At 48.2% G+C, this 26,130-nt stretch overlaps 1 protein-coding gene across 2 annotated transcripts in view; it reads left to right on the top strand.

Annotated features, from left to right (window-relative positions):
* The first annotated feature begins 16,544 nt into the window (after nucleotides 1-16,544).
* Nucleotides 16,545-26,130, top strand: part of SEL1L (SEL1L adaptor subunit of SYVN1 ubiquitin ligase) — a 44,038-nt gene continuing 34,452 nt past the window's right edge. For both annotated transcript variants that reach the window (XM_075425869.1, XM_075425868.1), the window contains exon 1: nucleotides 16,545-16,669. In XM_075425869.1, coding sequence (XP_075281984.1) covers nucleotides 16,597-16,669 — 73 coding nt within the window. In that variant the 5' untranslated portion in view covers nucleotides 16,545-16,596. The remainder of the gene's footprint in view (nucleotides 16,670-26,130) is intronic.

Raw genomic sequence — 26,130 nt, 5'->3', positions numbered from 1 at the left:
AGCTGTGAGTGGCTGGGTGTGTGGGACAGCATGGGCAAGTACCTAGGGCAGTGGACACCCCCGATGTTTTTTAAACTCACCCCTGAGCAAGTACAGAATCCGGAAAAACTAGTAAAATATCTGCAAAAAGTGTGCTGCCACCCTGGGAACTCCAGAGAGACACAGATCACAGCAACGTGCTGGGGTCTGGCCCACGCCTACCGAGCTGCCCTGTTTAACACTGTTCAGTGCCCTAAAGGGGAAAAGGGGGGAAACGAAGCGGCAGGCACTGTGACTGGCGCTGCCCCCCCAGCCGGCCCTGCAGCCCCTCCAGCCCAGCAGGCAGTCACAGCCCCCCCGACCAGCACCACCGCTGCCACAGCTGCAGGGTCTGCCTCGGTTTCCCCAGCGGGCACAGCAGCTGCTCCAGCCCCAGCTCCAGCCACAGGCACAGTGACTGAGCCCAGTGACCAATCTGTGCAGGTAGCAGTCGCCCCTGTAAAACTAAAGAAAGACGCAAAGAGAGCAGATCGCTCCGGGAGGGATGATGATGAGCCAGGGTCATCACGGGAGATAGAGACAGAGATCATCACCCGGTCCCTGTCCCTGGGCGAGCTGCGAGACATGCGGAAAGATTTCAGCCGCCATCCAGGAGAGCACATTGCCACCTGGCTGCTGCGGTGCTGGGATAACGGGGCCAGCAGCTTGGAGTTAGAGGGCAAGGAAGCCAAGCAGCTGGGATCCCTGGCCAGGGATGGGGGCATTGACAAGGCCATTGGGAAAAAGGAACAAGTCCTCAGCCTCTGGAGGAGACTTCTCTCAGGGGTGAGGGAGAGATACCCCTTCAGTGACGATTTTGTATGCTATCCTGGCAAGTGGACCAATATGGAAAGGGGTATTCAGTACTTGAGGGAATTGGCTGTGCGGGAGCTGGTTTACTGTGACACAGACGATGAGCAGGTACCCACAGACCCAGATGAACTCCAGTGCTCACAATCCATGTGGAGGAAGTTTGTGCGGAGTGCACCCTCCTCGCATGCCAACTCACTGGCAGTTGTAAACTGGAAAGGTAAAGACACACCAACAGTGGACGAGGTGGCTGTCAGACTCCGCCAATATGAGGAAAGTCTCTCTTCCTCCCTTGTCTCAGCTGTAAATAAATTGTCCCAGAAGGTCCAGCGACTCGAACAGAGTATGTCCTACTCCCCACCTGTACGGGCCAGTGTCTCAGCTATTAGGGGCAAGCGTTTCTCTGCTCAGGAGAGGGAATACAGAGGCTATACACCCCGGGGCACCCTGTGGTTCTACTTGCGTGACCACGGAGAGGACATGAGGAAGTGGGATGGAAAACCCACCTCAAGTCTAGAGGCCCGAGTACGTGAGTTGCGAGGTAAAACAATCACCAAAGGGGATTCTGTTAGGAAAAGTGCCGCTCCAGTTTCCAAAAGCCAGCTCTCCAGACCAGGTAGAAAGTTTGACCTTGATTCTGATCCTCTGGAGGGGACCTCCAAGTCATTTTTACAACAGGTGAGCAGCAATTTCTCTGACGAGGATTAGAGGGGCCCTGCCTCCAGCCAGGTGGAGGAAAGGGACAACCGCGTCTATTGGACGGTGTGGATTCGGTGGCCTGGCACGTCAGATCCACAAGAGTATAAAGCTCTAGTGGACACTGGTGCACAGTGTACTTTAATGCCATCAGAGTTCAAAGGGTCAGAGTCCATTTGCATTTCGGGAGTGACAGGGGGGTCCCAAGAGCTGAGTCTACTGGAGGCTGAAGTGAGCCTCACTGGGCAGGACTGGCAGAAGCACCCCATTGTAACTGGCCCCGAGGCTCCGTGCATCCTTGGGATAGACTATCTTAGGAGAGGCTATTTCAAGGACCCAAAGGGGTATCGGTGGGCTTTTGGCATAGCTGCTGTGGAGACGGAAGAAATTAAACAGCTGTCCATTTTGCCTGGTCTCTCGGAGGATCCTTCCGTTGTGGGGTTGCTGAGGGTTGAAGAACAACAGGTACCCATCGCAACCACAACGGTGCACCGGCGACAGTATCGTACCAACCGAGACTCCCTTCTCCCCATTCATCAGCTGATCCGCCAGCTGGAGAGTCAAGGAGTGATCAGTAAAACTCGCTCACCCTTTAATAGTCCCATATGGCCAGTGAGAAAATCTACTGGAGAGTGGAGACTGACAATAGACTACCGTGGCCTGAATGAAGTCACACCACCGCTGAGTGCTGCTGTGCCAGACATGCTAGAACTTCAATATCAGCTGGAGTCAAAGGCAGCCAAGTGGTATGCTACAATTGACATCGCTAATGCATTCTTCTCCATCCCTTTGGCAGCAGAGTGCAGGCCACAGTTTGCTTTCACCTGGAGGGGCATCCAGTACACCTGGAATCGACTGCCCCAGGGGTGGAAACACAGTCCCACCATTTGCCATGGACTAATCCAGACTGCACTGGAAAAGGGTGAAGCCCCAGAACATCTGCAGTACATCGATGACATCATTATATGGGGCGACACAGCGGAGGAAGTTTTTGAGAAAGGGGAGAAAATAGTTCAAATCCTTCTGAAAGCCGGTTTCGCCATTAAGCGAAGTAAAGTCAAGGGACCTGCGCAAGAGATCCAGTTTTTGGGAATAAAATGGCAGGATGGGCGCCGTCAAATCCCAATGGATGTCATCAACAAAATAGCAGCTATGTCTCCACCCACCAGCAAAAAGGAAGCACAGGCCTTCCTGGGTGTTGTGGGTTTTTGGAGGATGCACATCCCAAATTACAGCCAAATTGTGAGTCCTCTGTACCACGTGACCCGGAAGAAGAATGATTTTGAATGGGGCCCTGAGCAACGACAGGCATTTGAACAAATTAAACGGGAGATAGTTCATGCCGTAGCCCTTGGTCCAGTCCGGTCAGGGCAAGATGTCAAAAACGTGCTCTACACCGCAGCCGGAGAGAATGGCCCAACCTGGAGTCTCTGGCAGAAAGCACCAGGGGAGACTCGAGGTCGACCCCTGGGGTTCTGGAGCCGGGGATACAAAGGATCTGAGGCCCGCTATACTCCCACTGAAAAAGAGATTCTGGCAGCATATGAAGGCGTTCGAGCTGCTTCAGAAGTGGTCGGCACTGAAGCACAGCTCCTCCTAGCTCCACGATTGCCGGTCCTGGGCTGGATGTTCAAAGAGAGGGTCCCCTCTACGCATCATGCCACCGATGCTACGTGGAGTAAGTGGGTCGCGCTGATCACCCAGCGCGCCCGAATGGGAAACCCCAGTCGCCCAGGAATTCTGGAGGTAATAATGGACTGGCCAGAAGGCAAAGATTTTGGAGCATCACCAGAGGAGGAGGTGACACGTGCTGAAGAGGCCCCACTGTATAACCAGCTGCCAGAAGATAAGAAACAGTATGCCCTGTTCACGGATGGGTCCTGTCGCATTGTGGGGAAGCAGCGGAGGTGGAAGGCTGCTGTATGGAGCCCTAGACGACAAGTCGCGGAAACTGCCGAGGGAGAAGGTGAGTCCAGCCAGTTTGCAGAGGTGAAAGCCATCCAGCTGGCTTTAGACATTGCCAGTCGAGAGAAGTGGCCAGTGCTCTATCTTTACACTGACTCTTGGATGGTGGCCAATGCCTTGTGGGGGTGGCTGCAGCAATGGAAGAAGAACAACTGGCAGCGCAGAGGCAAACCCATCTGGGCTGCCCCATTGTGGCAAGATATTGCTGCCCGGCTAGAGCAGTTGGTTGTAAAAGTCCGTCACGTGGACGCCCACGTCCCTAAGAGTCGGGCCACTGAAGAACATCAAAACAACCACCAGGTAGATCAGGCTGCTAAGATTGAAGTGGCTCAGGTGGATCTGGACTGGCAACATAAGGGTGAACTCTTTATAGCTCGGTGGGCCCATGACACCTCGGGCCACCAAGGAAGAGATGCGACATACAGATGGGCTCGTGACCGAGGGGTGGACTTGACCATGGACACTATCGCACAGGTTATCCATGAATGTGAGACATGCGCTGCAATCAAGCAAGCCAAGCGGGTAAAGCCTCAGTGGTCTGGAGGACGATGGCTAAAATATAAATATGGTGAGGCTTGGCAGATTGACTACATCACACTGCCACAAACCCGCCAAGGCAAGCGCTATGTGCTCACAATGGTGGAGGCCACCACCGGATGGCTGGAAACCTACCCTGTGCCCCATGCCACTGCCCGGAATACCATCCTGGGCCTGGAAAAACAAGTCCTGTGGCGACATGGCACTCCCGAAAGAATCGAGTCCGACAACGGGACTCACTTTCGCAACAGCCTCATAGACACCTGGGCCAAAGAACACGGTATCGAGTGGGTGTATCACATCCCCTACCATGCACCAGCCTCGGGAAAGATCGAACGTTACAATGGGCTGCTAAAAACCACTTTGAGGGCAATGGGGGGTGGGACTTTCAAGAACTGGGATACCCATTTAGCAAAGGCCACCTGGTTGGTTAACACCAGAGGGTCCACCAACCGGGCTGGTCCTGCCCAGTCAAAACCTCAGCGCCCCATAGAAGGGGATAAAGTCCCTGTAGTGCACATGCGGAACATGTTAGGGAAGACGGTTTGGGTCAGTCCTGCCTCGGGCAAAGGCAAGCCCGTCCGCGGGATTGCTTTTGCTCAAGGACCTGGGTGTACCTGGTGGGTAATGCGGAAGGATGGGGAAGTCCTATGTGTACCTCATGGGGATTTAATTTTGGGCGAGAATAGTCCATAAATAAATTGTATAAAGTTAGTTGTTAAATAACCCTGTCACTGTCTGTTATCACTGTTATAATTGTTATATTTTGTACCAGTAGTAGCATAGTAAGAATCGTCCAGATTAAAGAAGGATGGACTTTTTCGATGAAAACCTAGCAGAGCACAGCGATGATGGAACTGGACCTGGTTTTCAACAACTGGCATCCAGCAACTTCATCAAGATCAACATCTTCTGCAGACTGTGGGCACGGGCCGCACCAGGTACATCAGCCGTGAGCTCCGGATGCAGCAAGTGACCGCCCATCACCACGCATCACCTCCCCTGCCACGGAAGACCATAACGACAGATGGAGCCTGAAGTCATGGATTAAATGAACTCAATGGACACTTTAGAGTGATGATCCATAGACTAAAGGAATGATATCTGGAGACAGGAGAAGTGGTGGTGATCAACCGGACAGTGGGGGACCTGGGCATGACGTAGATGGTATGGAATAAGGGGTGGATAATGTCCTGGGTTTGGCCAGAACAGGGTTAATTTTCACCGGACTCCAGGAAGGGGCACAGCCGGGGGGTGGGGGCTGACCCCACCTGGCCAAACAGAGCCCGGTATTCCATACCACGTGACGTCACGCTGGGTTCCGGTGGGGGGGGAGCGGCGCGGCGGGAAGGCACTCGCGGCTTGGGGCGGGCGCAGCGCCGGTCCGGTTTCGGGAGAGCGGCTGTTGTACGGTTCGTGGTTGTGTTTTCTCCTTATTTGTATCGTTGTTGATCCTGTTTTCCCTCTGTTTGCTGTTCTGTTAAACTGCCCTTATCCCGACCCACCAGTTTCTGCCTCTTTCTTTCCATTCTCCTCCGCACGCCGGCGGGGGGAGGGGCGGCCGCGTGGCGCTTTTGTTGCCGGCGGCAGCCGAAACCAAAACACTCACCAAAAGCCAATCTGAGGATTCCATATGGGATCTGAATACACCCACCCCCCAAAAAAAGCCCCAACTCTTCAGTGTGTCTATACTCCAACAAATGCAAAACCAAAAGCATACATACCTAGCTTTAGTTATGCTTGAGATTCATATGTTATGAAAACATTATCTACTGCAATAATCTGAAATAGAGGCTTTGAACCTGTGGCGTGGCCCACAGCATGGATTAGCACCCACTACTATGTTCCACCACCAAATTACTCTTTCAGTTTGTATTGCTCAGCAGGTAGTTATAATGCTGATCCCAGCTACTATTTGCAGAGTTACTGCAGTTCTGCATGGGCACACCACTCCCAATCTCAAGAAATTTACCAATTCAAAGTCATTAAGACCAATATTTACTGAGAAATACAGTCATTATAGCACCATCTGACTACAAACAAGCAGGGATTACTGAAGGCTTTTATTATCCTCAGGTTTATGGTACTTAAATTCTCTTTTGGACAGTTTATACCTCACCTGTGACTACTTTCAATCCCCCCATCCTCCAGGCCCAAACCTCACCTAGTATTTCACCAAGACATTTAATGGTTTTCTCTCTTGAGTTTAAAGACAGTATAGAAATATTAGTGTGTGAAAATACCCAAAAATACTGATGCATTTTAGTGTGGAAATCATCCCTGTAGCCAATGACAAACTTCATTTTTACTTAAAATCACATTTACAGCACCCAAATTAACTGGAACAAATACATAAAATAGTTATCAGAAACCAAATTTCTTTCATTTAATACACCTATTTCCCTGCTTCCAATACTACGATCAATTTCCATGTCATCCTAAAGGCTTGCGAGTTGGAGAAGTTCCACTCAATCAGCTACAGAAAGTTCATTTTGCAGCCAGCTGATATTATAGCAAGCCTCTCTTGTCTTTTTATAATAGACATAAAAAGACTGTGCATCTTTGCTCCACGCTCTCAGTTGAACTAGCTAACCTGTTTTCAGCCGCTGATTTACTGCTACCTCTTGGATTCCTTAAAAACTAATGGCAATTAAAAAACTTAAAGAATAAAAACCATCAGCAGACTTTACTTCCCAATTTGGATCTCACACCTTGAATCTCATACGTCATTATTTATTCAGACCTATTTGTCCAACTTTATGTGCACATGGCTCTACAGTATTAGAATTTTTACCTGTCAAGGAGAATCGTGTGGAACAGACTAATAGAGAACATATGAATATACCAAGAACCATACTGTGCAAGGTCAGGCACTCACTGAGGTCAACATCCTGTCCTCAGCAACGGCTTGCACAAAATGCTTAATGAACAAAGTATCAGACACAGAGCTTCTCTTGGCCATTTCCAGCTTTCTGTGATCAGAGCAGTGTGTAATATTTATGGTGAAGACCAGATCCAGGTCATGAAGTTTAATTGCCAACAACAGACCTGCTCTTTACAGAATCATACTTGGTCACAAAAACTTATGGGAAAAAAAGAGTTTCCATTAACCTTCATTCCACACTGTGTGAAAAAGGACTCCCTCCTCTAGTTTTAAACCTGCTCATCATTCCTTTGGATACCTGCTGAACTCCTGTGTTAGAAACGGTGAGTAATCATTCTCTACATACCTTCTCCATACTACTTGTGATTTCATAAACCTTTAACCATTTTTTCCAGCTGCCTCTTTCCCAAGACAAGAAGTTCCAGTCTATCCAGTTTTCACTCACACTGAAGTTGGTTCATCTTTCTGAATATCCTCAGTGCCTGTGCACCTTCTATTAAGTGCTACTATATCCTTTTTAAGACACTGCAAACAGAACTGTGTAAAGATTTGGACATACATTCCCTTTCATATTTGATTCTTTTCCTAGGAATTCTGAATGTTCAATCTGCCTTAGTGTTGCTGAACACAAAACTGACATATTCAGAGAATTATTCAAAGATTGTTGTTGCTACAGCCAAGCCAAGCAACACAGGAGTTTGGGGCACACTTGCTAAAGCCAAGTAGTGGAAAGCTAAAGCTTCTGTAAATCTTCTCTATCTTCCCCACGAACAGCACCAGTCTGCACACTGAAACAGCTGGGCAGTCTCCCCTGTAGGAGCTTTTTACAGCCATCGCCCCCCATGCTGTTCCAGCTCTTGCAATCATTCCTCAACCACATTCTCTTCCCAAACACTTTTGTCTTTGCTCTCACTTTTGTCGCTGTTTCCTTTATGCATCTCCCTGTGCAGTTACTGATTCCTCTTTCATCCTTGAGTCTTATATTTCTCTCCCATGAGACTTTTTTGGTTAAAAAGTATATAAAATTGTCTCTTAGGCATGAGCAGCATGCAGTGAAAATTAAGTCTCTTAGCCCTGTATTAAATTATGTGAATTTATGAATGTCAAATTCAGTATAAACTCAACAACAGTTCACTCACACACTGCATGCAAGACCCTGTCACTTTGCTGTTTACTTGTAACCACAGTCAAACCATAAACAGGACCAGCTAAACCATTAGAGAAAACGGCCTTTTCACCAAAGCAACATATTCAAAATAAAATAGCTTTCATACTCTTCCATTAGTTTCTTGCTAGATGTCTGATCACTAAACCATTTCCCCCCAGGACAACAGTCCAGCCTTCCTTCAAGTCTCAGATGTTTGATCAGAGAAATGCCTTTTTTATGGCTTTTAGTAAACTGAACATAGATTTTCACAGCCAAAACAAAGATTAAAAAGCACAACATTCTGCCTGATTTTACTCCCCTGCTCCCTGCCACATGCTTTTACCACCAGAATCATGACTGAATGCTGTAAGCAGGCCAGCTTGTTAGTGCATCGGGGCCTGACATGAAAGACAATGAAACTGCTGGCAGGAGAAACTGTGTGTGAATCAGTGTGACAGTATCATTTGGTGGCACGGTAAGACTGGTGTAGGCTTTGCTGGAAGCAATGAAATACAGCTGCACGTCTAGCCAGCAAACAATGACTTTCCTCTTGCCTTCTTCAAAGCCCAGCAGCTCATTCTGTTCCATGGGCACACAACCAGTTACACCACCTCACTTGTGGCAGCTGCAGAACCAAGACACAGCAACAGCCTAATCCTGCAATGGGGGAGTCCTCCTCAAAACTCTGCCAAATATCCCTTGGCAAAACTCATCCTGCTATTCCATTCCTGAGGAGCAGAGCCCAATTCACACACCTCAGTCCCAACCTCCTACTAGTCTCATTTTTCACACTCCGAGTTAGTTCTCTGACGATGAGCTTCAAATAATGTTGAGCGGGCTGACATCTATCCTGAATACTGACTCTACAAGTCTTAGGTTCTTTTAGATGTAAGTTATTTCTACGTATGTGTTTCTAAATATATACAGCTGCTTAGTTTTTACCATTTCCTGTTCCCAAATAACCTCAGAAAAAAAAATACTCCCTCAAGCAAGTTCATTATTTGCAAGTGTTTGTCGAATCATTTTTCTGAATAAATTACACCCTGCATGAGTGCTAAGATGGTTTATTTATGATTGATAGTTTAAACCTTGTGATTGTTTTCCGGTTTTCCAGCTGAACAACTCAAATTTTCTAACCAAAGCATTATGAATAGTAAATAACCACACTTACAAGCTAACTCTGAAAAAGTCTCACAAATAACAGTGTTGCCACAACGTAAACATAAAGTAGATACCCAAGAGTTCACAGACAGCTACGGGACAGTCAATAGAGCAAAATATGACGTTCCCAGAGATGCACTTTTCTTCATCCGGCTTTGTGTTCCCCCTAGAATTACATCTCTGGGGTTGTTTCCCAGTTAATACCCAATCCTGTTGCCACAACAAATATCCTGCATGCATCTTAGCTCACCCGATCACTGACCAGAATTCTTGTTTTGGTCCTGGGCCTGTGGTCAGCACAGAAAGCTTCAAGAACAAGACTCACGAGCTGGAAACAAAAACATCACATCCAGGTCCCACTTATCCCTGAACTCACCTCCATGCTGTACTAATTATCTTGTCCTATTTTACCTTGAAGGCTTTCAGTCCTTTGAGCTTTTCTTATTTTAAAGTAATTCAGGTTACTCTAGAAATTGCCAGTAATATAACTGACACTGCTACCTCCATAAGCGCGAGGAAAGTGCAACATATATGAAATTTTTAGGTTGTAGATGGCATTAGTTTAAATTTCCTTCTGCATTTGTACTGCAATGCATGAGACACCTTTCAGGAAATCATGTCAAAGACACTGTCATATACCTAAATCCACATGTATGTGCAGCAGTACAGAAAGGTAACAGACTATCTCTTGCGATTCCCAGTTACAGACACTTAACTGTTAGACTGTGTGTTATGGGTTTGCGTGGCAAGGCTTTGGTAGCGGGGGAGCTATAGAGGTGGCTTCTGTGAGAAGCTTCCCCCATGTCTGATAAAGGCAGTGCCAGCTGGCTCTAAGATGGACCCACCACTGCCCAAGGCCAAGCCAATCAGCGATGGTGGTAGCACCTCTGTGATAACATCTTTAAGAAAGGGAAGAAAAAAACTCAGCAGTGAAACTGCTGGGTAGAGAGGAGTGGGACGATGTGAGAGAAGCAACTCTGCAGACACCAAGGTCAGTGAAGAAGGTGAGGGAGGAGAAGGTGTCCGAAATGTCAGAGCAGAGTGCCTTCCCCTGCAACTCGTGATGAAGACCATGGTGAGGCAGGCTGTCCCCCTGCAGTCCATGAAGGTCCACGGTGAGTGGATATCCACCTGTAGCCCATGGAACAGACCCCACGCCGGAGCAGGTGGATGCCTGAAGGAGGCTGTGACCCCATGGGGAGCCTGCGCTGGAGCCGGCTCCTGCCAGGTCCTGCGGACCCATGGAGAGAGGAGCCCATGCTGGAGCAGGTTTGCTGGCAGGACTTGTGACCCCGCAGGGGACCCACGCTGGAGCAGCCCGTTCCTGAAGGACTGCACCCCTGGGAAGGACACACACTCAGGCAGTTTGTGAAGAGCGGCAGCCCGTGGGAAGGACTCACATTGGAGAAGTTTGTGGAGAACTGTCTCCCGTGAGAGGAACCTTCATGCTGGAGCAGGGGAAGAGTGTGAGGAGTCTTGCCCCTGAGTGACAAGGAGCAGCAGAGACAATGTGTGATGAACTGACCGTAACCCCCATTCCCCGTCCCCCTGCGCCGCTTGCGGTGAGGAGGCAGAGAAACGGGAGTGAAGCTGAGCCTGGGAAAAAGGGAGGGGTAGGGGGAAGTTGTTTTAAGATCTAGTTTTATTTCTCACTATCCTACTCTGATTTGATTGGTGATTAATTAAATTCCCTTTTCTCCACAAGTTCAGTTTGTTTTGTCCGTGACAGTAATTGCTGAGTGATCTCTCCCTGTCCTTATCTCAACCCTGAGGCTTTCATCATATTTCCTCTCCCCTGTCCAGCTGAGGAGGGGGAGTGATAGAGCAGTTTTGGTGGGCACCTGGCATTTATCCAGGCCAAACCAAAACTCTGTGTCTCTTCTAAATAAAATTATTTTCCTCATGTTGTCCAGCTTCTGCAACTTAGGGGCTAGAAAAGAATTCTACTGATTTTACACAGCATTACTTCAATAATTAAAATGTTTTTTAAATTGTTAACACCACATTTGCACCAGCCTTGTACACAGACTGGCCTGATGTCACTACCCTTTATCTCTAGAGCCAGCTGGGGATTGTTATGCAGCAACACACTGCAAACTCATTTGTGTTTGCTAATCATTGTCATCTAAAGACAGGACCTTGAGCACACAGACCACTGGGTAACCTTATCTTTAGTGCAAGCACACCAACTGCCCTCGCCGGAAGGTTTCCACAACAGGCAGAGAGCTGAAGCTCTTAGCACAATTCAGAGACATAAGAAATCTGTACAAGCGAGTAACTCATGCCCCTGGGACTGTAACATTACAACTCTGGTAAGCATGTAATACTCAGGTTTCATTAAATCCTACAGGAAATCTCACTGAAGATAACCGGAGCTCTTCCCTTGAGAAAATAAGCAGTAAAAAAAGCAAGTGATAGCAGTAACTCAACAGCAGAGGTAAAACCAGGACCAATACAAAAAGCAGCATAATTCCAGGACCTTAAACAAACAAGAGTATTTTTCTCTATGCCACTGTAAGAGTCCGTAGAATGTAAGAGCATCTGGTTCATTAAGCTACCTGTTTAAGGACTATTCCGTGTAATAGAAACAACAAGCAACAAGGAAAGCGACAAAGCAATAAAGCAAAGACACACATTAATGAGCAGGTAATAAGGCAGACAAAGACCAGAAATCTTCGGCTGCTGATTGATGGGCTGTTGAAAAGAACTACTCAGGCGGGGGGAAAGGTATAGGGGGAAAATCAAGATTTTCATGACTATGATGGGCTATTTGAGGGGGTTTGTGGGAGTGTAACAAAAACATGGAATAACAGAAAGAACTTGTGGGGTTATGTAAAAATTCTGGGATCTTTATAGGAAGTGACAAAGGCAAGGAAAGCAAGGGATAAGGATGGGCAGCAGAGGAACAAACATGGGACACTTGTCTGAGCCCTACACCTGACCAACACAGTGTATCCCAGCTTCTTATTAAATCCTGTTATTGACTTTGCAATCTCACTCTATCCTATGTGAGTGCTACTATGCAGAATTGCCAGCAGCTGGAGAAGAGACCATAGGTCACCAGGTCTGTAGATCCAGGTGCCAAGAACAGAGAGACCAGAATACAACAGAGACGTGGCTGCCAGCAGCTGGGGAAAGGATCATGCACCCTTGGAAGTTGGGGGTGTGCTGCGGGGGTCTAAGCACCCGCAACTGGAGCAGTGACTGTGGCTCACAGGGCACGTACGTCAAAGTGCCAGCAGTTAGTAAGACCAGGCTGTTTATATTTCCCTAGGGAATTTAACTGTGTGCACGTGCACACATACGCATACTTTGCTAGCAAACCTTAAGCTGGACTAGCCAGGAAGTAGAAGACCTGTATCTGGAAAGACTCCAGGTCTGACTCAGTAACCAGGTAAGGGACACAAGGTCCATGTACGGGCATTAGATCACCAGCTGGTGATGTAATATTTGAGGGATGTATGAGCAAGGGGTGCTTGTGAGAACAGTGCAGGAGTGTACGTGTCTCTTACACTATGGAACACCAAGACAGGTTACCTGGCAAGCAGGGGAGGCCCTGCATGCTCAGTAAGGGTCTGGGCATGAATATCAGAGCCCACACTGATATTAGAGTGATCTGTGAATGTGGATGTATTTGGGAAGCTGGAGAGCAAGGACTGATGTTTTCACTAATGAGCTTCAACCTTTACCAGCTAGAGAGGAGAAACAGGACTCGGCTATCTGCACTTCTGTTTATCCAAATGCTGGTAGTTCACAATGTTGGCTAATTAACCTCTACAATTTATAACTGGTCAAGACTGGCTGGCAGCCCTTAGAGCTACCTCCTTGTTTCTCTTGACTGGAGTTCTCACAAAAGCTATGCCAACTTCTTTTCTAACATAAAACAGAAGAAAGTTCCTTCCTCTCTCCATCACTGCTTCACTTCCCCTCATCCTTGTGATTGGGCACTTGATTATCACAGATCAGGTGATATTAAGCTTGGTAATGTTCACCTTTTCTCCCTCAGGCTGTTTAATTAACAGTTGTATTGTGTCTCTGTTGCACATGGGCCTTGCTAGAATCGTAACCCTCCTACAGCTATGAACGCTGGAGATTTAGGAATGTTTTTCTCCTTGTAATTGTTTCCTCAGAAATAAGTGTCCAGAAACTCTAAAAACACATTGTAAAACAAAGAAAAGCAAAAAATGTCATTAAAAACCTATGAAAATTAGTCTAAAACTATGTATTTTGCACTCTAATAAATAGAAAAAAAGCAAAGATGTGTCCTTTTGGTCAGAAAAATCTGTCAGAAAGCCAGTGTGTTTTGGGACTGAAATCTTCCCCCAGATATGGCTGAAGCTTCTTCCTTTTCATTTTTTTTAAAGTAAGCTGAAAAAAACTGTGAGAATATTCTGCAAGGATCAGTCCTGACAAATTGCTGTTCAGAATATACCAAGCTTCATACCCCTCCTGCTTCTGCAGTTTTACACTGTCATGGTTTAACCTGGCAGCTGGCAACTACACACCAAACAGCCACTTGCTCGCTCCTCCCCTTCAGCCTCAGTGGAATGGGGAGGAGAAATGGACAAAAGGAGAAACTCGTGGGTTGAGATAAAGACAGTTTAATAAGGCAAAGGAAATACTACTACTAATAATAATAATGAATAAGCAAAACAAGCTATATACAATACAATTTTATCACCACACAATGACCAATTTGGAGCCAGTCCCCAAGCAGCAATTGCGGAACCCACAGATTTCCCAGAGCTCATGAATTTCGCCAAACTCAGGGAAAAGAGAGGACTGTTGCCCACCACCCACCCACCCTTTATAAACTGAGCATGACATCTATGGCATGAAATATTTCCATCAGCCAGCTTGGGCTATCTGCCTGGCTGTGCTTCCTCCCAGCTCCTGCACACCTGCTCATTAGCCAAACATGGGAAACTGAAAAAAGCCATTGATTTCTTAGCAACAACCAAAAACATGAGTGTTAACATTCTTCTTGTACTAAATTGAAAACACAGCAGCTACGGGGAGGAAAATTAACCCTATCCCAGCCGAGACCATGACATACATTTAGAAAAAAAAAAAAAGTCATACAAGAAAGCCTCCACAATCAAAGTAAAAAGCAGTGTTACTACACAGGAGAAAGTTGTGTGATCAAATTATAGAGACAGAAGACAAGCAAGAGGGTATGATAAATACTCAGAAAGCTACCATGCATATCATTAAACTACTCAAAACTTCACTCACACACTTCCATTCTCCCACCAGGAGAATGACTAATCTTACACCACGCCTTACAAGTACTAGGCAGTATTTAAATAGGTCCAATTCAAAAACCTGTTGAAAGTGTAGATAACACTTTGAGAAAATAAACCTAAGTGTACTAAAACATAAAGGATGGAATCTGAGCCCTTCCTATTTGTCTGGTCACTTGGAGCGGTGCATAAAAGACCACCACATTTTGGCACAGAATAGGGAGGCAGAAAACAGCAAAAATACCTACGCTTCCATTCAAAGCTTCACAGAAGAAAATGGAAAACTGATTAAGAAAAGTAATGGGAATTTTACGGCAGCTGCATACATAAATGGAAAGGCAGCAAGAATTTCTTCTCCACACTAAATTAATTGGAACTAACTCAGCCTGCGATATTATCTAGGTTTTATTTATTTGGAAGGTGATTAATTAATTTAGAAAAAAACCCCACATCTCCTCCACCTATTGCGCTTTCCCTCTCGTCACTCCATCTTAGCTTTAGACGTAGCATAACTCTGGCTGGCAGCGACCTCCGGAGGCCGCCCAGCCCAACCCGGGCTCCCGGGAGGGCTCACCAGCTCAGCCTGAGGAGCCGCTCATCCACTGGAGTCCCCAACACCTCCGGGGCCGAGAACACCGCAGGGGCTGCGGGCAGCCCGCCCAGCACCGGACACCCCTCGGGCAGGGGAACACCGACGGCCGGCCCCACCGCCGCCGAGACACCCTCGTGCCTGTGGTAATGCCTCAGCCGGGCGGGCACCAACGGCCCCCGGCGCGCCTCGCCTCACCACCCCATGCGCCACGCACGCGGCGGGCCCGCGCTGCTCCCCGGCGGGGCGGGGCCTCCCACCCGCGGCCCCGCCCCTGCGGGTTCCCGTTCCCCGGCGGCAAACGGCCCCCGGGCGGCTCCCCCGCCCGCAGAGCCGCCTCTCCCCGCCGGCGGAAAGCCCTCGGCCAACCCCGGGCGGGGCCGCGCCTTCCACGGACTCCGCCGCCCCCTCCCACGGGCGGAACGCGGCCGCTGGTGGTCACGCCCGCCCCGCGGAGCTGCGAGGGCGGGACGGCCCCACGCTGCTCGGCCAGCGGAGGACAAACCCGCTCTGTCGCTCCGCACGGCGCTGCGCCCCGCGTGTCCCAGGCCACCCCGGGTCGGGATGCCGGTTCCCCGCCCGCTGCTGCTCCTCCGCTGAGCCACGGGAAGGCGCGGTTCTCACGGGAGCTGGGGGGCGCGTCCCCCACAGCCCCTTCCCGGCACGGACGCCTTTCTGCTGATGGAAGCGGGAGCTCATGGCGCCCTCCGCGGGCAGACATTTAATTCACTGCCGCTTCCCCCGCACCGAACCCCGACAGCGCGTGCCGTTGCCTGGCAGTCCCCGGTCTGACACGGGGCTCCCCGCGGGAAACCGGTCACACCCCCACCGGGGGCAGCGGGGGAAGCCGACACAGAAACCCGCTGACAGCAGAACGACCGGACTCGGTCAACGAGGATGAGCCTCTTCGCTTCCCTCTCCGGGTGCCGCGTAAGCGAGGCCGGAGCTGCGGCGCTGGCTTCGGCCCCGCTCCGCCAGCACTCGGTCAGCCGGCGCCTCGCCGCCCCGCCCGGCTCCGCACCGCCCCGCACCCCGCGGCACAGCCAGGCCGAGGCCGACGCCACCCGGCCCCGCTGGCCCCCTCCCCCCTCCCCAGCCGCCCTCTGGGCTCCGGGGCGGCTGCCGGCCGCGGAGCCCCTGCGCGGTTCGGTGTGGGTGACGCACTTCCTCACGCTCCCCCCGTCACCGCCCGCGCCGCGGCCCCCGCGAGGCACAGCGGGCCTTGTAGGAACGCGAGCGTCAGCCAATCGGCGCCGGTCTTTCGGAAGGGCTGCACGAGTAGCCGGCTCGCCCCTTGTGACGTAGTTTCCCTTTGCGATACTATTGGCCAACAAGAGGGCGTGACCGATGACCCGTACCACCCCCGAGCCAATCGGAGCGGGCCATGTAGAGCAAGCCGTTCACCCGGGGGGTTGCGTGCGCTGCTGCCAGCCGTCGGTAGTCGATCGTCAGCGCGGCCAGCGGATTGGCGGCGGCGGGGCGGTGGGCGGGGCGAGGAAGCCGGACTCGGGGCCCCTCGGCGGCGGCCCCTGAGGAGCCCGGCGGGATGGGGCGGCGGGCGTGCCTCGGGCTGGTGCTGTGCCTGGCGGCGCTCTGGGCCGGAGGGCTGGCCGCGGCCGGTCAGTAACGGGGCCACGCCACTGCGCGCCCCGCGGGGCCTCAGCTCCGCGGCCGCCTCGCCGCCTGTGGCCTGCTGCGGGGGAGGGACGGAGGGCGGGCGGGCTGCGGGCGCCGGGGGGTGGGGGGCGGGGGGCTGGCCTGGCGGCAGCGGCGGCGGCGGGGACCCTGCGTCCTCGCTGGGGCTGTGGGGTGCTGGGGGGCAGCTGAGGCGGCGGAGGGGAGGGAGGGAGGCAGGCAGGGAGGAAAGGTACCTGGGCCCCTGTCAGCTGCGTGGCGGTGGGCCTGTCGCTCTGCCGGTGCCCCCGGGCCTGGCCCCGCGGTAGGCTCAGCAGGGTGAAGGCGCTGGCTCCTGGCTGCGGAGGGCTCGTTGGGAGCCTGCTTCGGGACGCTCGCTCTGCTCCACACCGAAGTGAGGCGGCTTTTTTCCTCCCTAGCGCGGATTGCCTCGCTGAGGGGTGGGTCATGCTGATGGCGGCGGTACCGGGGCAGCTTTCTCACACGAATACCTGTGGAGCGTTTCTGGGATATAGCGTGGTGTTGCTATAATACCTTTTTTTTTTTCCTGTTTCTTTTGTTGTTGCGCAGCTTGGGGTTTGTGTGCTTCTCATATGTTGTCATCTACTTCCTCTGCTGGGGTTTCTACCTCCTACACCCTTCTTTCCATCAGGGGCGGTGGGGGGAATGTGCAGTGCGTTTATTTATATAGAGTTTCTAACGCCAGAAGCACTCCTTTAATAGACAGCCTTCCCAGTGCAACTGGGGATGTGCTTTTAGGCTGTCAGTGGCATCCCAGCAAAGTAACTTAATGTGTTCTGTAGAGGTGAGTTCTGTAGTTTGGGGTTCATTTTCACATACACAGTAAGAAGTTACTGGAGCTTAGACATCAAGCACAGTTATGTGAGCTTCGTAAAGAATGTTGTAAGCCAGCAGGGCACTTCCCAAGGTGTCGAGAAGATATGTGCAAGCTCTTTGAAGCCAGGGAGATGTACTCAGACTTTGAATGGTGTGTTGTCACTGGTAGTGTATATAAAGAAAAAAGCTAAGGTGGGAGGAGACTGTTCATGTCAGATGGATCATCTGTTGTGTACGTGGACGTTGGGTGACTAAATTAAAGGTTGTTCCAGTGTGCATCTATGGCTGTGCTAGCATGCAACTCTTCTGTCTTGACTGCTTTTCCACTATTGCAAAGCTGTGTTTGTGAATATGAAGTTCTGATAGCTTAATTCAGCCTTTAAAGACCATATGTTTAGAGTCAATTGAACTAATACAATTAGTAGACCCAAGAAGGCACGTGGTACGGTACATAAAGGATTAGGAGCTGTTGCCAAACTTAAATTGCCACTGTGAGGTAGAACTGTTCGTTAATACCCAGAATTAGTTAGGAGAGGGTGTTCAGAGTCCAGCTTTTGGCAGCAGATCGTAACAGGAAGACATTTCTTGCTCCAATTTTTGTCAAGAATCATTCTGAAAGAAAAATAAGTTGTTATCGCTGCATTGATGTTCTGATTTCCTACAGTAACAGCACCGCTTTCTCTGGTAGTCTGGTGTAAGCCTAGGGACTGCGTGTTAAATGCTTCCATGAATACTTCTTCACTCCTAATGTCTGGTCTGGAAAGAGTCATCTGGAATGCAAGTACATTGAAGGGAGGGGTTCTAAGAAGGGTGAGTAAAAATGGTTCAAGTATTACATTTCCTGACTTCAGAAGATGTCTTTAGTGAGGATTTTTTTTAGTAGTGAGTTTTTTTAGCTATAGCCTTAAACCCTAACTCTATGGTCATAAACTTTGCTTAAATCAATTTATTGAAAATTTAAGGTGAATGCAAGAAAACTCAGGCCTAAAAAAATGGGCTCCATTTTTTTGAAGATGTAGTACTAGTACAGACTATGAGGAAGTTGAACACTGGGGGCTGGGGAAAGAATATTAAGGAGTCCATGGGGAATTGGCAAAAGCAGTTCAAAAAATGGTAACTGTGTGTGTTCCAGTTGAAGCTGGTGATCTGCTTCTCACAGCAGCAATGGCCTTCTCTTTCTTCTGTTGATCGCTCATTAGGAATATTGAAAAAAAAAAAAATCTTCTGTTGTTTTTTCCTGATTGATGATATTATTTGATACTTGGATCTTTTCCCCTTGTTTGCAGACTAAGAGGTAGAAATTCTGGCATTCTGCCTCAAAAGAGGAATTGATTCTTCCTCTAACTATCCTGAACCTTCCATGGCTAACTTCAGTGATAGGCATATCTGCACAAATACGCAGGTACCTCTGCTCTGTGTGTATATTGGCGTACTGCACACCGGGTAAACAATCCCACTTTTGGGAAAACAATATTGTCTCATTAACTGGTAGGACAAATGAACACAGTCATATACTTGTGGGAAACATCTGTACCTATTCTCTCAAAAGACAGAGCTTAGCGGCTTTCCCTGACCCGTCTGATTTTACTTACCTGACTGAAAAACATTCCCTAGATTTGTTGCTTTGTTGCCTGATAGGGAATCTCAGTTCCTACAGAGGAACTGCTGAAGAGTAGGTTTTGTGAATAGTTAGCCAGCAATTGCGAGGAGACTGGAAAAAAGATTTGTATTCAGGGTGAGAGTTGACCTATATCTTACTCTTGTAGTTGCACTGTACAGACTGTAGCAATGTACTTGCTGCCAAAGATACTTTGAAACTCGTCTTGCTGAATAGATGGCACTTCGGGATTTTGCTTAACTCAGTGCATGTTTTAGAGGTTCATGTAGTAGAATGGCATCTATGCCATAGAGTCTTTCTGTGCTGAATTTAGCAGTTGAAAAATTGATGAGAAGCCATCTGAGGTAATTTTTTTTCTTAAGATTTCCATTTTTACTGCAAGAGTAGGGTAAACAGGTTTGCATTCTCTTTCAAAGTCTAACTAGTCACTTCCACAAAAAGAACATTGCAAGGAATAACTAAAAATCTGTGATGGATGCTCTACGGCAGTTGTTGCCAAACCTTTTTTGTTCATGCACTCATCTCAGTAAAATTTTTAAGCATCCATCTTCAATATTTAACTTATAAAAAATTAAATATATGTACTAACATAATATATGCATCAGAAAACATGCACAAAAACAGAAATGAAAAAAAGAATGACAAAAAGGTGAAATAAACACTGTGTTAAGAAAAGCTTCACTTATTAACAGCACAAAAAGTATTTTCTTCCTGCACCCGCAGTGGGTTGGCTAGCACACTCCCTGGGGTGTGCACACCCCACTTTGGAGATCACTGCTCTAGAGCATACAGACTCTTACTAGTTGTTTTGTCATGATAGTGTTTGAAGCTTGAAGAGCTTGGAAGGAAGCTGACTACAGTGATTAGTTAGGGCATTTGTCAGAGCTTTGGGAGATTGCCAGCTGCTTGCACTTAGCGTATTTTTGGCTATTTTCCGAAGGTGAGTGACCATTCTAACACTGAAACTAATAGTATTTCTTGTCTGGCAGTACCAGTCCTTTAGCTTTATAGGCTGGCAGTTGACTTGTTCTTCCAATACAGCAAAACTTTGAAACTGTTGGGCTCACTCGGGCTAATGACGTTCTTCTTGCTGAATCACACTGCATAGCTCTGCTTGTTTCTGCCCCTCTCTCCATAGTGCTCTCTTGAAAATGGTAATTCTCACAAAATGGTAGCATCTTTATCCAGCATAAGGTAGGATCTTTTTGGTCTAGCATAGGCTTCCAGAGTACTTTTACTATATTTACATAGATAGATTGAACACTGGCCTTTCTAATTGAGGAGAAACGAATAAATTTTAAAGCTGATTTTAATTATATATGAAGTGGTGGATGGTTGAAACAAGCGCTTAGCACTATGAAGCGCTCTAGAGTCCTAGGTCGGCATGAGAGCGCCCAGCAGTGTCTGCAGCTCAGCACTCTTTGGAAGTGAAGCATTCTATACAGTGTTGTCAGCTGCTTGTTTCAGTCACAAGTATTTTTGCCTACTTTCTTCTTTTAATATATCGTTGCATGTCCCTAATTTGTTTAGCAAATGGTAGGATTAATTTCCAATTGACCTTTTCAGAAAGGGTTATAGAATTAGGTAGCCTTGTAACAGAACCAAATTAAAAAATGTCCGTTACTTTTTTTAATTTAACTGGAAAAACAAACTGAGCTATCAGCTTTAATCTCTGAAGCAGGTGCACAAACATAACATCTGTGACTTTGTTCAGTAGTTGAGCCTTGACTAATAAGCTGTTCTTATGAACTGTGACCTTCCAGAGGTCTTTCAGAATAGTTTTCTTAACTGTTTCTTAGAAGTAGACACACTCCTGTGAGTAGCGGGTGCACATTAGTCAGCAGTTCTGTGAGAGAGCAAAGCTGTAAGTGATCCCTCCTCTAGTTGCATTATCGGTCATCACTGCAACCTCAGTTTGGTTTAGAAGGAAGTCCCAGAGCTAAGAACAGTTAAACTAATATTTTGTTGTTGCTTTAGTGCTGTTTTGGAACCACTATTCTGAAAACAATTTTTTCAAGTACAGTTTCTCAATAACAAAGCTGCTTCCTTCAGAGAGAATTTAAATGATGCAATGGAAATGAAATAGGTTTATTTACTTTCAGGGAAGAGCTGCAAACATTTAGTGAGCTCTACCTTATGTTGCTCAAATGTCTCTTGCCTTTCAATTTAGTAAACCTTTTACTTTTCATATGAATTTACAAAAAAATTGTTCTTTGATGTGTGTGCATAGATAGTATACCCTATTTCTATTTGACCTTGTGTGGTCTTTTATTGTAAAGTCAACCTTCCTCAAACTGAAATCAGATAGGAAAGCCTTTACCAAAAAGCTAGATTAGTCTAGTTCTGTCAGGCATATGGACTGATTTGGAGCAGACAAAACCAAACACCCGAGCTGGTATAGCTGTTAAAGATAACATGATGCTTGTTACTGCTGTGACAGGTACTGTGTAAGTGGTTTGTATATATTAATAGCAGCATGCAAGCTGCTGGGTAAGTTAACCCTGTCTTAGTTTTCCACTAGTCCGGAAGCATGTCTGAATCTCTTGACAAGCTGTGGAGTTCAAAGTTCTAGGGGTAGCATTTGGGTTTAGATCAAAATTATTTAGGATAGTAGAATGTAATTTGTGGGAAACATGGTAACTTCAAATTTGTCTCATAGTTTCAAAACAGAAATGGCCAGCAAATATCCTGAATGTATAGGTACTTGTATTTAAAAACCAACTGTTACGTGGCGCTCTGAAGTGTTGAAGTTCAGTGGTAGAACTTCTTATGACTTATCACGATCGGCTGTATCTGTTAGATTCCTTGAGCTGACAAGTGCTGTGGTCTCTGCCACAAATGCAGCTAGCCTTGTTTCTTCTTATGCCTCTTTTGGTGTTTTTTTTCCAAATTGTTGTTTGTCCTTATGCTGTCTTGGTTGCTACTTGCAGGGTCTGTTGCATCTGGAGCGCTCTTTGCTGTCTCCACTAGTTTTTCTGAAGAGCTCTACACGCTTTCATTTTCGGACCTTTAGAGTACAGCTGCTTACCCACACCGACCGCTCTAGATCCTTTTTAATCTTGTGTCGTCTGGCAGCCAAACTTCTCGAGCTTTATGTCCTCTTCAGTGTGCTCAACAGACTATTATCTATTTGTCTCAGTTACACTGTCAAGCTTCTTGTCTCCTTAGTTTTGCAGCTTCACTTGTATGTCTTAGCATTTTTTCTTGATTTTTTAATTATGCTTTACACGTTAAAGTTGATTCTCATTTGTCTATTTACTTGTTCTAATCAAAGGTTGTGCTTAAAGTAACAATGTGGAAATCACTTTCTGGAATCTGGCTTCCAAGATTAGCCTTTTGCCAATACCTGCAGTTCCTCTGTTGTAGTAATAGTTTTCAAAACATGAACTGATGAAGTGTCATGTTAGTGGTGTGTCACTTCAGGGATGATTTATCTCTGATGAGACACTTTACTTGCATGAGGGTGAAAACTATGCAAGTTCTGTTTGCTGTCAAATGCTTACAGAAAGTCAGTAGAGTTCTATAAACTTTTGGAGAGTTTTGCTGGCATTTAGTATTGGTGCAGGTAGTCTTTAATAGCTAACCATAACTTGCTGAATGCTGTATCTCATGTACAGGGCACTAAGTTCTACCAGTTTAGGTACCTTTTCTAGTTGTAGTGCAGGTCTCCAGCCTGTCAACACCTTGCCACTGCTACAGGGCATTACACACCCCGGAGTCCCAGAAGGCGGGGGTTCTAAATGTAGTGGCAGCTTTGCTTAATCATCTGTTTATATTTTAAGCTTTTATTTTCGTTTAAGTGAGTTGTGTACTGAACAGGGTGAGGCCTGTAGAATCTTCTTTGAAATGTGGAGGGGGTATGTTTACCTAAATGAGGTGGTATCTGAAACTGGTGACTGAGAACAGTCACATTTCGGCTGTGATAGTTTTAGAGGCTTTCAGTCCAGACGATAGTGCAAACCAAGTTGTTTGGAGCACAGTGAGTAGCCCATTTAAGTTAGAGGAACAAAGAAAATAGGAGGCACGATTCTGCAAAACAATGGTAAAACTGTCATAAATAAGTTTTTCTGATTATCTTCTCCCTCTCATTTAGTTCTCCACCTAATAGTCTTTCTTCTTTACCATTTATTCTCTTTCCAATATTTCTAATCAAATAACATATAGCCCATTCAGATAAGATGACAATTCAACAAGGCTTGCAGCTCTTTAACACTATGTTAGACAAAATAATTACTCACAGTTCTGAAGAGACCTCTGTATAAAGGTTTGAATGTGCTGGTCAGGCAAAATTAATTGGCATTACAGAATCACAGAATAGTAGGGGTTGGAAGGGACCTCTGTGGGTCATCTAGTCCAACCCTTCTGCCGAAGCAGGATCACCTACAGCAGGCTGCACAGGACCTTGTCCAGGCGGGTCTTGAATATCTCCAGAGAAGGAGACTCCACAAACTCCCTGGGCAGCCTGTTACAGTGCGTCGTTACCCTCAGAGGGAAGTTGTTCTTCCTCATGTTCAGAGGGAACTTCCTGTGCTTCAGTTTGTGCCCATTGCCCCTTGTCCTGTCGCTGGGCACCACTGAAAAAAGCTTGGCCCCATCCTCCTGACACCCACCCTTCAGATATTTATAAGCATTTATTAGGTCCCCTCGCAGCCTTCTCTTCTTCAGGCTGAACAAGCCCATCTCCCTCAGCCTCTCCTCGTAGGGGAGATGTTCCAGTCCCCTCATCATCCTTGTAGCCCTCCGCTGGACTCTCTCCAGTAGCTCTTCGTCTTTCTTGAAGTGGGGAGCCCAGAACCGGACAGAGTACTCCAGATGGGGCCTCACCAGGGCAGAGTAGAGGGGGAGGAGAACCTCCCTTGACCTACTGGCCACACTCCTCTTGATGCATCCCAGGATCCCGTTGGCTGCCTTGGCAGCCAGGGTACACTGCTGGCTCATGGTTAACCAGTCGTCCACCAGGACACCCAGGTCCCTCTCCACAGAGCTGCTCTCCAGCAGGTCCACCCCAAGCCTGTACTGGTGCATGAGGTTGTTCCTCCCCAGGTGCAGGACCCTGCATTTGCCTTTGTTGAACCTCATCAGGTTCCTCTCTGCCCAGCTTTCCAGCCTATCCAGGTCACGCTGAATGGCAGCACAGCCTTCTGGTGTGTCTACCACACCTCCCAGTTTTGTGTCATCAGCAAACTTGCTGAGGGTACATTCTAAGTCTTCATCCAGGTCATTGATGAAGAAGTTAAACAAGACTGGGCCCAGTACTGACCCCTGGGGGGCACCACTTGTCACCAGCCTCCAACTAGACTCAGCGCCGCTGATGACAACCCTCTGAGTTCTGCCATTCAGCCAGTTCTCTGTCCACTTCACGGAGCACTCATCCAGCCCACACTTCCTGAGCTTCCCTAGGAGGATATCATGGGAGACTGTGTCGAAAGCCTTGCTGGAGTCTAGGTAGACAACATCCACGGCTCTCCCCTCATCTACCCAGCCAGTCATGTCATCGTAGAAAGCTATCAGATTGGTCAGGCATGATTTCCCCTTGGTGAATCCATGCTGACTACTCCTGATAACCTTCTTTTCTTCCACTTGCTTGATGATGGCCTCCAGGATAAGCTGCTCCATCACCTTTCCTGGGATGGAGGTGAGGCTGACCGGCCTGTAGTTCCCTGGGTCCTCCTTCTTGCCCTTTTTGAAGATTGGAGTGACATTGGCCTTTCTCCAGTCCTCGGGCACCTCTCCTGTCCTCCAGGACCTCTCAAAGATGATGGAGAGTGGCTCAGCAATGACATCCGCCAGCTCCCTCAGCACTCGTGGGTGCATTCCATCGGGGCCCATGGATTTGTGGACGTCCAGATCGCTTAAGTGATCCCTCACACAGTCCTCCTCGACCAAGGGAAAGTCGTCCTCTTTGTAGGCTTCTTCTCTTACCTCCGGGGCCTGGGATTCCTGAGGGCCAGTCTTAGCACCGAAGACTGAAGCAAAGAAGGCATTCAGTAGCTCTGCCTTCTCCGCGTCCTCCGTCACCAGGACACCCGCCTCATTCAGCAGCGGCCCCACATTGTCCCTAGCCTTCCTTTTGCTGCTGATGTAGCTGAAGAAGCCCTTCTTGTTGTTTTTGACATCCCTTGCCAGCTTCAATTGCAGGTGGGCCTTGGCCTTCCTCGTCGCATCCCTGCATGCTCTGACCACATTCCTGTACTCTTCCCAAGTGGCCTGTCCCTCTTTCCACATTCCATGGACCTTTCTCTTCTGCCTGATCTCTGCTAGAAGCTCCTTGTTTAACCATGCAGGTCTCCTGCCTCCTTTGCTCGATTTCTTTCTCAGGGGGATGCATTGCTCCTGTGCATGGAGGAAATGATGTTTAAAGAGCGACCAGCACTCACGGACCCCCCTGCCTTCGAGAGCCCTGGCCCACGGGGTTCCTCCCAGTAGCTCCTTGAAGAGGCCAAAGTTAGCCCTCCTGAGGTCCAAGGTTTTGATCCTGCTTATCGCCCTGCTTCCTCCACGCAGGATCCTGAACTCGACCATTTCATGGTCACTGCAGCCGAGTCTACCTCCGACCTTCACATCCTCCACCAGTCCCTCCTTGTTTGTTAACACAAGGTCCAGCAGAGCGCCTTTCCTTGTTGGTTCCTCCACCACTTGCATCAGAAAGTTATCATCGATGCTCTGTAGGAACCTCCTGGATTGCGCCTGCCTAGCTGTATGGTCTTCCCAGCTGATGTTAGGGTGGTTGAAGTCCCCCATGACAACCAGGGCCTGTGACTGTGAGGCTGCTTGCAGCTGCCTGTAGAAGGCCTCATGAACCTCCTCCTCCTGGTCAGGTGGCCTGTAGTACACACCCACAGTAATGTCACCTGTGTGAGCCTGTCCCTTAATTCTAACCCACAAACTCTCAACTTGTTCCTCATTTGCCCCCAGGCCAAGCTCAATGCATTCTACTTGCTCCCTCATATATAGAGCAACTCCCCCACCTCTCCTTGTTGGTCTGTCTTT

This window comes from Opisthocomus hoazin, chromosome 7 (assembly GCF_030867145.1).
Source record: "Opisthocomus hoazin isolate bOpiHoa1 chromosome 7, bOpiHoa1.hap1, whole genome shotgun sequence".
NCBI lineage: Eukaryota > Metazoa > Chordata > Aves > Opisthocomiformes > Opisthocomidae > Opisthocomus > Opisthocomus hoazin.
Note: the sequence above shows the minus strand (reverse complement) of the source record. Positions and strands in the feature narration are given on the sequence as shown.